Genomic DNA, 12,832 nt, shown 5'->3' on the forward strand with positions numbered 1-12,832 from the left:
AAGCAACATCTTTCTGAACTTTGCATGCATGTCTAGGAATGCAACTCCATCCTAAAGGGGCTTCAGTCTTTCTTTTTTAGTCTTAATTGTCAGCACATTTTGCCACAAGTGAAAGAGAACTACTAAATATTAAGGTACGCCATGAAATTGGCTGCAGATTGAAACGAAGAAGTATGTAAAATTAATTTCCAATAATTTTCCAAAGAGTGACAGCTCTGTAACTCTGAGCTGTTCTAAGGATTTTGCTATAAATGTGCCAGTGTTATTTACAGTTCTGAAAGAGAAATAAGAATACACTAGAGTCAATATTATCAGCTCAAAGCTTTAAAAAATATATTTTTGCCACAAAACCTCTGAATGATCCACCTTTATTAATTAAAGTGTAATATCTATAAATACTCTGTGTATTTTGCACACAGTAGCTTACTTGCAGAACCAAATATGTTACATTTAAAGTTCAATATCAAAAGATTATCTTTGGAAAGCTTGATATATTCTTTTCACACATTAAATTATCCCAGTTGGATTTTTGGGATGTGAACACAGGATTATTTGACTTGCTTTTACCAAAATAAGTTAAGGTTACTGACTGACACCGTGTTTTCTTCAGATATTTAGAAACTGAGCACACTGTCTCCCTCCCTGGAGCCAGAATACAGTCTGCAGCTTTTAATACAGCTTTAACTCAGTCAGCATTCAGTCTCAAAGTAGTCCCAGCTTTCATCTTCCCAATGACCTGTGACCCACAGGATCCGCACTATCTTTATTGTCCTCAGGGTAAACTCGGACTTGTGGTTGCCCGTTTAATGGGGACATGCACTTAGAAGAGGGATGAGTTGCCTTAATGCGCAATGTTCTGGAAAAGCATTGATCATGAAATCTTTGTCTACAATGAAAACATTTGGAAAGATGATTACGTTCCGACTTTTGAATTGTACAGGAGTAGACAACTGCTGAAAGTTATAATGCAGTGTGCATTTATTTTGTGGAGAGAACAGACCTATGACAGGGAACAGTTGTTTTGGTGCAAAAAAAAAGAGTTTTTGAATTTATGAGTCAAAGAAAAAGCTTTCCAAATAAAGGTTAAAACGTCTACACAGTCTGGTTTTATAAAGCTGTTCTTGCCTCAAAACATAAGGACTTCATAAAACAGAACTAAGGAATACACTGAGCGTATTGTATACTCATCCTCAGTAAATTTTCCTCTCTGTGTGGTCTCTCTGGCAGCAAGGGACAGCAGGACTTGGCAGTGAAGCAGGGCATGCATTACATGTAATGTACGTACTGATGTTTCCAAAGTCTTTATTTAACAAATTATTCTATTACAGGGGCATAGTGTACATTAACCCAGTGGTTTTACAGCATAACATATGTGTTTGAACGTCAGTGTGTCAAGCACATGGCGAGAGCTCGTAGCATTTCTCTGTGCCAACTCACTAATGTAGCACAAATACAAAAACCAAGGGTCTGCACTTTGTAATTTTATCCGCTATAGAGGATGAAGTCATTTATTCTCACTCAAGAGATCTCCCCTCAGCTGCCCTTGAGCACTGCAGTATGAGCACTTGTGATTATTCTCATTCCTCATCTTTCTCTTTCAGCTACTAAAGCTGAAAAGTCAATAAAAGATGCTTTTCCTAAAGGTTGTGACCTTTCTCAGTCAGAATATATCTGTGGAAACAACAACCGGGCTGCACACTGTGAATTAGAAACATCTTAGGAAAAACATATAAAGCAAAAGGCAGAATTTTTTCCCCCCCCCACTTAAAAAATAATCTTAAAAAAAGATCTATGAATTAAGAATTTACAAAAAGGCTAAGTGGCTGGGTGATGATTTACTGGAGTACATCTAGAACTTCTTCATCAAGGAAAACCACCAAAACGGTGAAAGAGTAAATGGACCTGGTATTAACACTGCTGGTTCCTGGCAAGAAAATCATAGGTTCAAATCTCAAGCAACTTTGCATGTTCTCACAGTGCTTGCATGGGTTCTTTCCAGGTATTCTGGCTTCCTCCAAATGTCTTAAATGATGCATGGTAGGTCAACGAACCACTTTAAATTGCCCTTAGGTGGAGGTGTGAGTGTGAATGGTTGTTTGCCCTCTAAAACAAAGGAGTAGTGACCTGTCCAGGGTGTAGCTACCTCACCTTTTGCCCTCTTGACTGCTGGAGTTACGTAGCTCATACATGTGAAGTGAAACACAAGGTTTTTTTTTTGTAAGTAAAATGTTCTAATCCCATGTCTTCCTTAAATTTGCTTCCTTTATCGATTTGAACTGCGATTATCATAGCAACAGCTGCCCCAAATTCACAAAGAAATCTTGTCACGGCTTTGAACTCTCCACAGATTTACTGAACAGGGAAGGATAATTGCAGAATCACCTCAGCCTTACATATTTTTCCTTTTGCGTTAATGTTTTTAAACACACAATGAAAAGGAAAATATGAAATGAATGGAGATGAACAACGAGTCTTACCTTCAGAGTGTTCTTGTGTATGTCCCAGGTAACAAGTACAATATAAAACTGCACAGAGCAATAGGGCTCTCCTGGTAAAAGAAAGAAGAGCAGTGTTAGAAAAAGGAAACAGTTACAGTATGACTTTCTTTCATTTTCATTTTCATTTGATTAAAAGCATGTAGTTTTAAAATCCTTCTTTAAAGGCTGTCTTATGTTTGATAATGCGGAAACGTGCAATCGCAATCCGGTTAAAATATTGTGAATTTCTTAATAATCTTGCATCTTCGTTTTCATCACCACAATATTTCAACAACTTTCTCTGAGCTGTAGCATCTTTGTCACTGATATTCATGTGAGTTGTGGGCACCAAGGGAAGGTTTGCTACATGCAACCTGCCAAATATATCATTGACATTAGCACTTTGTTGTATTAGGAAAACATCTAATTGCAATATTCTTGAAAATGATTACATCAGTATCGCTCACATTGCAATGTTGATTGTCATTTGATATATTGTGCAGCTCTAATTGGCATTCAAAATGTGAGTGCGTAATAAAACTAATAGGATTTTTCAAGTTCCCAGTTGGAAATGCAACCAGAATGTTTCCAAGGATTGAAATTTTGACCAGTCCCAACACCCCCCAAAAGTCCAGATTATCAAATACATCAAGCAGAGTAAAAGCTGCAGGTATAAACTGTCTATCAGCATCTCTGATAGCTTATCTTTTCAAAAGACTGACATGAGGTCTCTGGGTTTAGCGGTTGAATGCATATAATTGAGAATAATAAACTGTATTTACAACGCTATTAGGAACAAAACTGGCTTGTGTTGTTGCTGCTATTAACCACAACAATGAACAATTACCACAATTAGAACACATCAATGGAATTAAAAATGACATCAATCCGATCTTAAATGTGTTCCAGCCCTAGGCTTGTAAACCAGTGGAGTTTCCTAAGCGATATACTTAGAGCACAGCCTAACTATAATTAGAATTACACCATCAAACACTGAGTCAGCATGGCCATTTACACCTATTGTTGTTCAGCTTTGAGTAAGTTTTGGATGCAAGGGAGCCCTACCTAACATACTTTGATCGTCCTCAGACTTGCTAGTTGTAGGAGTCACTTTGAAGACGTATCGCTTCACACAACATCTTCCACACACACACACACACACACACCCACACACACACACACACACACACACGCGCACACACACACACACACACACACACACACACACACACACACGCACACACACACACACATCTGAAAGTCTCTAGAATGACTAACCTTGCTTTGCACTTCTGTACCTACTCAATTTCATTCAAAGTTAGTAGCTCATATTTAGACCAGGATCTTCAAATCGGCTGTCACACAATTACATTGCCATGTGTGCAGGTGCATTAAAAAAAGCCTGTGGGGAAATGAAAGAGATTTTGTGGATCGTGAAATCGTGTCACATCTTTTAGGTGTGTGTGTGTGTCACTTTTCATGTTTCCCTTATCAGAATTTTACATATATATATGTTGGGATTATCAACTTCTGCTAAACCAGGATTGGGTGGATTGCTCCTTTCTTGACATCAGTGCCTTGTGTTACTTAAGTTTTCCATCTTTAGCGATTAACGTTAAAGATGGAAAACTTAAGCAGTTGTTTATTTTCAACTGCTTTGTTGAAAATAAACAAAGCAATTAGCAGGAGTAATCAAAGCCAGCCGGTTCATAAGTTTCAGTTTCTCTATCCCAGTATTCAATGAGCAAAGGTGAGGTCAAGTAAGGTTATCATTGGTTATTTGAGCAATAGTTGTGTCTAGTGAAAATACTCTTTTTCACTTTATGGGAATCGTGCATTTGGCAATCAACAGAATATTTACAAAGAACCCTTCTCTGTTGTGTCACACTAATACAACTGCTGTCAGTTCAAGGAGCTGTTATTCGGAAACCTGGACACAGCACAAATTCATAAATTATCCTGAGATTAACGTTAACATCAAACCAAAACACAAGCTTTGACAAAAACAACTGTCAGCGACTGAGTTTCCATGGGAGTAACAACGGGAAGCGGGACTCTGCAAAAGCACTTAGAGCACCTCTTTGAAAACCCCCCCAAACACAAACACACACAGGGCCGCAGGTCGTGGGTTCTGGAGGCAAAAACACGACCATGCACTTATCCAATAACTCTATTTTCCCAAACCAATATGCATTTCACACATGGAGCTAAACAAAACGATCTCTCTCAGCAGTCTCTACAGGGTCAGCTGTGCAGCAGAACCTAAAGACTGGCCCATGTTAGTATTGAATGCTCAATAGGGGGACCAAGCTGTAGTGACAGGCAGGGGAGCCACTGTTTACCGCTGGAGGTCATCCAGACACACATGATCCCACACTCACACACACACACACACACACACACATACTGGAGGAGGAAATGTGTATTGCAGCTGTGCCTAGAGGGCCACAGAGAGGCAGACAACCAGGGTTCCAAATACAGAAATGTGGGAAAGAAAGTAATGAAGGTAGCTGTCTTAAAATGTATTTACCTGCACTACCACTAACAAAGAGTTGTCCCTGTGTTTAAAGGAGTCAACAATTAGTCTAAGCATCAGAATCCCCTTCAGACCTGGATAATTATAATCAGAGCATGTGTGCAACATGTACATTTGTGGTGTCTGCGTCTTCTGCTCGTTCAGCCCCTAGATGCTAATAAAGATTCATCACAGCCATCCCCACACACAGCTGTGGCTGTGGTTTTCACAGGATGTGTGTGCGTGTGTGTGCTTGTGTGTGCGTGTGTTTATGTGTGCGTTATCTGCATGACTCCAAGGTAATTACAGTCTGATTTTGTCTTATCAACTGAGAAACCCATCCTCTGAAATCAAGTCATGAAAACACTGGTTGTTGCAGTAAAAACAACTTTCGCTTTATTCCTCGGGCCGTTTGCATCTGTGAAGACTGGAACAAGTTTACCCAGGAAGCGGCACTGCTTGCCTTAGCTTCTGCTTATTCAAAATTCTCAGTAGCTTGTTTAGATTTCTACTAGGGTGCTTTAGAAGTGCCCGTGACAGAAAGGGGTTTTCCTTTTGCACAGAAATTGATTTTTTTTTTTTTGTTCGAAATGAGTCATAAATTGGAAAGGCTAACATCACTACAGTCAGACTAGTGTGGTTTTATTGCTGCAGCTATGAGCAATGACATGACTCGCTTTGGAAATTCTACCGTAAGCTGAGTGGACAAAATGCAAGATGGATGAGCAAAGGCTCCTATAATGTTATCCAGTAAAACAGACGATGGTTTTTATGTTGTTTGAGACTTCTCTTTCGGGAGCAGACCTAGTTGATGAAACTGGATCATTACATACATATTCCTTTTGTGTTTTTATAGTATCCAAGTAATATATGTAATTTTAACAGGGATTAATAAAGCTTACATTCCTTGTAGACACCAAGTCTGCAATGGTTTTACTGTTACTGTCTTGAAACCTGCACTGTTTTTCTGCAGACATCAGTTGAAGGTTGGCTTGTTGCAGAAGGGAGGTGCAGTCGGGTGGATTGGGAGGAGGGCCGGGGGGAGTGTACGGGTTAGACACAGAAAGCCCAGTGTGTAGTTTCCATTTCTGTTCATGTGTTTAGACTACTGACTGATTCCATGCAAAGGTTTCCCAAAGGACATCCTTCCCTCCTGAATACACACACACACACACACACGCACACGCACACACCTAAGTACACGCACGCTGCGGAAAATTCCTATGGATGAGTAGGCACTAGCAACACTAATGTGAAGGACACTCACACATCCATCACCAGGTCTGTCTGTGCTCACTTGGTGACTAATTTCAGTCACCACCTAATTCAGTCCTGCAAATGATGCATAAACACCTGCAGACCTGAAGGCTAGGAAACTGATTGCCAAATTAGACCTGAATTTGATTTTGCAGCTAACTCTCAGGGCTAAAACTGGGAGTTAAACCCCCTCCCCCACACCCCTAAAAACAATTACCTGTACAAAAGCTATTAGATATAAAGGGCGACACCTCGTGGACGCCTACTGAAAAAACAACGCAGGTAGATTGCTTTTATTGCGCAATTACATCAGCAGCACGGAAAGGCAAAGCATTTGTGGATGAAGCCCAACAACTTGTTCTGATGATTCAGCTGTGATCATCTATTTGTGTTATTAAAGAACATAAAAGTGGTTACATCCCTGGAGATGATTAAAAAATATAATAACTTACAGCAAATAACGTGAGGAGAAAAGCATGAATGTCCTAAACATTGAATGACTGACTGAATGACTGACTGAATGAATGAATGAATGAATGAATGAATGAATGAATGAATGAATGAGCCTTTCATTCATAGCTAGAACCAGTCTATCTGTGGACATTTGCAGCTTTTTCCCCCACCACAATTTCAACACTAATTCCATATTAAATTAAATTAAATTATATTATCGCCAGGAGTTCTAAGGTTAGTTTTAATGGCATTTTCTTTAAAGCACTAATGCGTTATTGTCAGTGCGTAAAAGTGGCCGCTTAGAATAGCCGGGAAGGTGGAAAATATCCGACGGCGCAGAGGATGCTGATGAGCCACTCATTACATTTTATAGGTCCTAATAATTGCTCCCCCTTCTTCCCCAGTGTTGTCAGATGAGTCAGTTTAGCTAACCTTGCATGAAAGACTGAACCATTTACCTTTCCCAACATAAAAAAAAACATGTAAACGTGAAATGCAAGAATTATACAAGTATTGCGCAACTTCCATGTTTTATTTTAATAATGACTTAGGCTAACTAATTCCTGCTGCAACTCTAAATGCATCGCATTGATATGTGCTATGGAAAATGTCTGATCAATATTCAGAACCTCCTTTGACCCCCATGCGGACATCAATCCTGGACCAAAGCAAGCCGGTATCACAGGTAACCCCTCCGTGTGTCTGAACGGATCCCACAAAAGCATCAAACACACACATACACACACACACATACACACACACGAAAAAAAAAATCTTACTTACTTTGTATCTAGATGAGAGGTTCTGCAATCTCTCCTTCGGGTGCCTAAATTCATTTGTATTCATTTGTCCTGCCAGTCAAAAACCTGATCCGTTAATCACAGCGTGACTCCTTTGCGAGGGGGGCAGAAAACACCGGCCGCCGTTTCACGCATTTGACAATCTTGAGATGAAGTTCCAGACATAAAAAGTCATGCTGAGCTGCCTGTCAAGCTCGACATAGAATCCTCCTGGTTGTCTTGTTTGACAAGAGAGAGTTTCCAGGTTGCGATCGTCTGGCGATATTCCCTTGTGGCTCATTCATTTATGCCGATCCAGATTGAGGGACGCTGCGGCCGGTGAGGAAAGCTGCGTGGGTTCTTCTCAGCGGGGTTACGGAGTCAGAAGCGCTGGACTCATCGCTTTCCTTTTTAAATAGATTTTTCTGAGGGTAAAAACGATGGCAAACGAACCGCGCAGCCAGGTGTCAAGTTACAAGCCCAGCGGTTGGAGAAAGCAACTACACGCCTCTTTCTCCAGGGGGTGGCCACACGGATCCTGTCCCAAAAACTCTGGTTAACCATATGAATGAACCACGGTGACAAAGTTGGGCTGGACGTGGATGTGCTTCCAGGGCGCACAAAGCGGGTCTATCCATAGCTGCACCTGAGGCTGTCAAACTGTGATGCCATGGTGGCCAGCTTGTGTTTGAAATTTTGAGTTATTAAAGTCTAGAAATAAAACTTATATACAGATTTGTCCCACTTAGAAGAACACAGTGCTGTGAAGACCTATTTTCTCCCCTTAGAGATTGCTTTATTTATTTTAATTGAATGCTAAACATAAAACTCCTGGTACTAATGTTAAGTCATTAATGTTTTATGTTTAGTTTTTATGACCACACCTGATTACTGCCAGACTTGGTGACTCAAGAAATCATTAAAAATATATATATATGTACCAACATGCCTCAATCCAAATTAATTTAAAAAAAATAGACGAAAATCAAACACGTTGACATCTACTGATCTGGAAAGGCCATTTCTAAGGCCTTGGGATTCCAAAGAACCACAGTGGGTACCGTTATCCACAAATGGAGAACACAAGACATGGCGGTGAACCTCCCTAGGAGTGGCCAGCCAACCAAAAGAGCATGTCAACCACTCATCTGGGAGGTCACAAAAGAACAAAGAGCATCTAACGCCCCGGAGCCCTTACTTATGATAAATGTGTGCGACTCAACAATAAGAAAGAGACCAGACAAAAATGGCATTCATTGGATTGCCAGTTGCCAAGATCATATTCATTGTTGACTAGAAATAAACATAAGCACTTGTCTGTTAGATGTTTGGTTTGCACTGTTATGTATGTGAGCTTAGAGTTGTATCCTTTAAGTCTTCTGTGTCTAGGTATCTGTTTCATTTTCCCTGCTTTCGTGATCACCTCTCTGCTAAAAGTTAAAGAGCTAATCCATTAACTTGTTACTGCGTAACTTTGTTATCTTTGTCTACTCTTTATACTCTTTATGCCCATGTTTTTTTTTTTATTTTATTTCCCTCCCTGGTTCTACCATGTCACCTTTTTTTGGTCTTTGGATTCTGGACTTTTTATAGGAAGATTCAGCTTCACTTCTCAAACATCCTTACTGCATCCACCATCACATCCCGTATCTGCATTTGATCCACCACACTATAGCATGACAATTGCACTTCTGCTTTTAACACATTACCTTGATATTTCCCAATATTTGGGGGTAAACCGTTTGCGGACTGATGAGACAAAAGGCACACTTTTTGGACAATGTGTGTGTTAATTGCTTAAAAACCACAACTAAAACTCAATTAAAAAATATTTCTGAAAATATACATTTTTGTAAATTGTCAAGGGACAGTAGATGCAAATTAGTTCATGCTATAATCTGGACATTTATGTTTGAGTTGTACATTGTCCCTTTTTAAATGAAGTTTATCATTAATGTCAAAAAGAGATCCATGTGAAAGTCAAAGATGGCGGTGGTATTGTCAGCGTCTGGGGCTCGTTTGCTTCCTCAGACTTGCAATAATTGATGGAATCCCAAAAAGTGCAGAGAGAATATGTTGGATTATGCTCTAGAACAATGGCTCATTGCATATTGTTATGCTAGATACCTGTCGTTGCTGCCAATTTTGGTATAACTATGTTTAAGGAGCAGGTTGATGTGGATAGCTTTTTTTCTCTTTAATACATTAATTTGAATGTGCACCTGCATACCCAATGTCAAATACTCTTTCAGTAAGCTGTATATTTTGAATATATATTTCTGCAAATTTTTACTGGATACAGAAAAACTGACCCACTGAAAACTGTTCATGTGCTCATTTTCCTCTAGACAGTAGTAGACTCTCCACATTAACTGCTTGAACACTTTAGGCCAGTTTTGCTGGCCACTCAAACACACCATCAGTGAATAATATGGCTTTCCAAATCATTACTGACTGTGGAAGTTTCCCTCTGGACTTTCAGAAAGTCAGATGCTGCGTCTCTCCACTTTTCCTTTTAAGACTCCAGGATCTTGATTTCCAAATAAAATGCTAAATTTCCCTTCATCTTTATCCTTACCCTAGCTAAGAGATTTCTGACGTAGTTTCTGACTCAGGAGGAGATGAACTCAAGGGATTGATACATGATGTGCACTGACTCCCATCCACATCTGATAAATCTCCCCCAAAGTTTTGAATAACTACTGCTTTGCAACCCTCTCGGGTTTAAATGTGTATCTTTTTTTCATCAACTTTTCAGAATAGTTTTTATTCAGCATATGGAAAAGTTGAGCGACTTTGGGTTAATTATGCTCAAGTGACAGAATGAATGCAAACAATAACTTGTAAAGGAAATATTAAAAAATGTCACAGTTTTCAACTATTAGGAAATACATCTACAAAAATATTAAAATAAGGAAAACTATTTGAAGCAAAGATATCTGTACCTATTTATATAAGTAGTGAATATAACTAAATATTTAAAATAATTCAATATTTCAATAACACAATGAGCTTACCTTTTCATGAAACCTGATCAAATGGGAAGCATTTTTAAGAAACACATATTTGATTGGGCTCCGTCAAATCACAATTTTAATATTCTTCAAAGTAAACCCAAATAGAGATCTACTTAGATGGTAATTTAATCAAAGAGATTAAATCAATCAATCAATCAAATTTTATTTGTATAGCACATTTCAGCAGCAAGGCATTTCAAAGTGCTTTACATAATTTTAAACAGTGAGAAAGAAAAAGAAAGTAATGAAAAGATAAAAAGAAAAGATAAAATCACAGCCTAACAGGACAAGGCCTCCAGCCTTGCAGCACCAGGCTCCGTCCGCCTGTTTCGCGAAAATTTTGCGCTAGGACTTTCGCTGTCCTACGCGGATTTTGTGCATTAATTGGTTACCTGTTAGTCTAGAATTTACAGGGTTAAACAGTGAGAAAGAAAAAGAAAGTAATAAAAAGATAATAAAATCACAGCCTAACAGGACAAGGCCTCCAGCCTTGCAGCACCAGGCTCCGTCCGCCTGTTTCGCAAAAATTTTGCGCTAGGACTTTCGCTGTCCTACGCGGATTTTGTGCATTAATTGGTTACCTGTTAGTCTAGAATTTACAGGGTTTTATATACGCGCAATGACTCCCAGTCACTCGCAAATACATAGAAGGCATCAATTGCCATAAGCAACTGTAAACAGGTGGGTTTTAAGTTGAGATTTAAAGGCACCCAGTGTTTCAGCTGTTTTACAGTTTTCTGGAAGTTTGTTCCAAATCCGTGGTGCATAGAAACTGAATGCTGCTTCTCCTCGTTTGGTTCTGGTTCTGGGGATGCAGAGCAGACCAGAACCAGAAGATCTGAGGGGTCTAGATGGTTGGTACAGCAATAACAGATCTTTAATGTATTGTGGTGCTAAACCGTTCAGTGATTTATAAACTAACAACAGTATTTTAAAGTCTATTCTTTGAGCTACAGGGAGCCAGTGTAGGGACTTTAGAATTGGTGTTATGTGCTCTATCTTCCTGGTTCTAGTGAGAACGCGAGCAGCAGCGTTCTGGATCAGCTGCAGCTGTTTGATTGATTTATTAGTCAGACCTGTGAAGACGCTGTTGCAGTAATCAATACGGCTAAAGATAAACGCATGGATGAGTTTCTCTAGATCCTGCTGAGACATTAGTCCTCTAATCCTGGAGATGTTCTTCAGGTGATAGAAGGCCGACTTTGTGACTGTCATTAAACTGGAATGATGCCTAGATAGGGAGGAATTAAAGTTGAACTATGACTAAATGTTAGCACTCCGAGTCTGTTATTACAGCAAAGACCCAGATGAAGGGTGTATTCTCCAAAATTAGTGGATAAATAGCGAAGGAGGTGACACGTACGTACGTCCTGCTTACTTTTTGAGCTGACTGGCTGCAGGCGTTTTGAACTGAAAGGTCGTCTTTAGTCACACAGTGAAGGTAAGGCTGACAGGCTGTCTCAGTGCTGGTGATCTTCTCTCGTTTTGACCTCAGGCTGCTGGCCAGCCGGCCACAAGGGTGGGTGATAATGGACACAAGTCATTAACATTTACTTTACAGGCCTTCGCGCGCACACACGCGGGGCCTTGTGTTTCAGCACTGGGTGCCACCTGACCCTCCCATGCGCTTCCAATGAGCCACTCTGCCTCCATCTTCAAAATTACAAACTCTGTGCTTGCTAGTGCGCTCACTGCCACCCCTTAAAGCAGCTTAATTATGGTCATTGGCACCAAGTATGAAAGCTCCCTTTATCCCCCCCACGTTCCCGAAATAGGTCCTCATCGAAGCTCACAGGCAGCCCAGATCAAACGCTCCCCATAGGGAAGGGGTCATTACTGGTACGCAGGGCGGACACAACCCAATGGGTGCTGGGCCACGCCTTGAGCCCAAATTGCAGCCTGGGCCTGGTGAGGACACAAGCCTCTTCTTTGATGAATGACAAGAGTAACAGCAACACAGCCTGTTTGGATACCGCTGTTTACAGTCGACTATGTGCTGTACATACAGATAAACATCCAGTAAAGTGTTTTGCGGATTTGAAGCAAGGAAAACTAGACGCTGGGCTTGGTCGGGTGTTCACAAGTTTCTCATGGTTTATATTTATATAATGCTGGTGCTGTTTTAAATAAGTACAGTGCCTAGCTCAGATGCTGAGCGGATGTCTCCTTAGTTGGGAAGTAGTCCGGTCTGTCCTTGGGCCTGATCTGAGAGGAAGTATTAGATCTGTCTACATTTACACATCACAGAAAGTGTGCATGGATTTGAGGTGGGCGGAATGATCCAAAATGTCGATACCAAATCGGAGTCAGTATCAGATTGATATTTTAGTTGAA

General features: G+C 40.2%; 1 protein-coding gene across 1 annotated transcript in view; it reads right to left on the reverse strand.

Annotated features, from left to right (window-relative positions):
- col27a1a (collagen, type XXVII, alpha 1a) overlaps positions 1-7,890 on the reverse strand; it is an 81,507-nt gene extending 73,617 nt beyond the window's left edge. Inside the window, exons 1-2 of the mRNA XM_088010867.1 lie at positions 7,486-7,890; positions 2,478-2,548 (exon numbers count right to left, since the gene is read on the reverse strand). Coding sequence (XP_087866993.1) covers positions 2,478-2,548; positions 7,486-7,538 — 124 coding nt within the window. The 5' untranslated portion in view covers positions 7,539-7,890. The remainder of the gene's footprint in view (positions 1-2,477; positions 2,549-7,485) is intronic.
- Positions 7,891-12,832: the final 4,942 nt, after the last annotated feature.

This window comes from Poecilia mexicana, unplaced genomic scaffold, assembly GCF_051168715.1.
Source record: "Poecilia mexicana isolate PSO_F unplaced genomic scaffold, ASM5116871v1 scaffold_12, whole genome shotgun sequence".
NCBI lineage: Eukaryota > Metazoa > Chordata > Actinopteri > Cyprinodontiformes > Poeciliidae > Poecilia > Poecilia mexicana.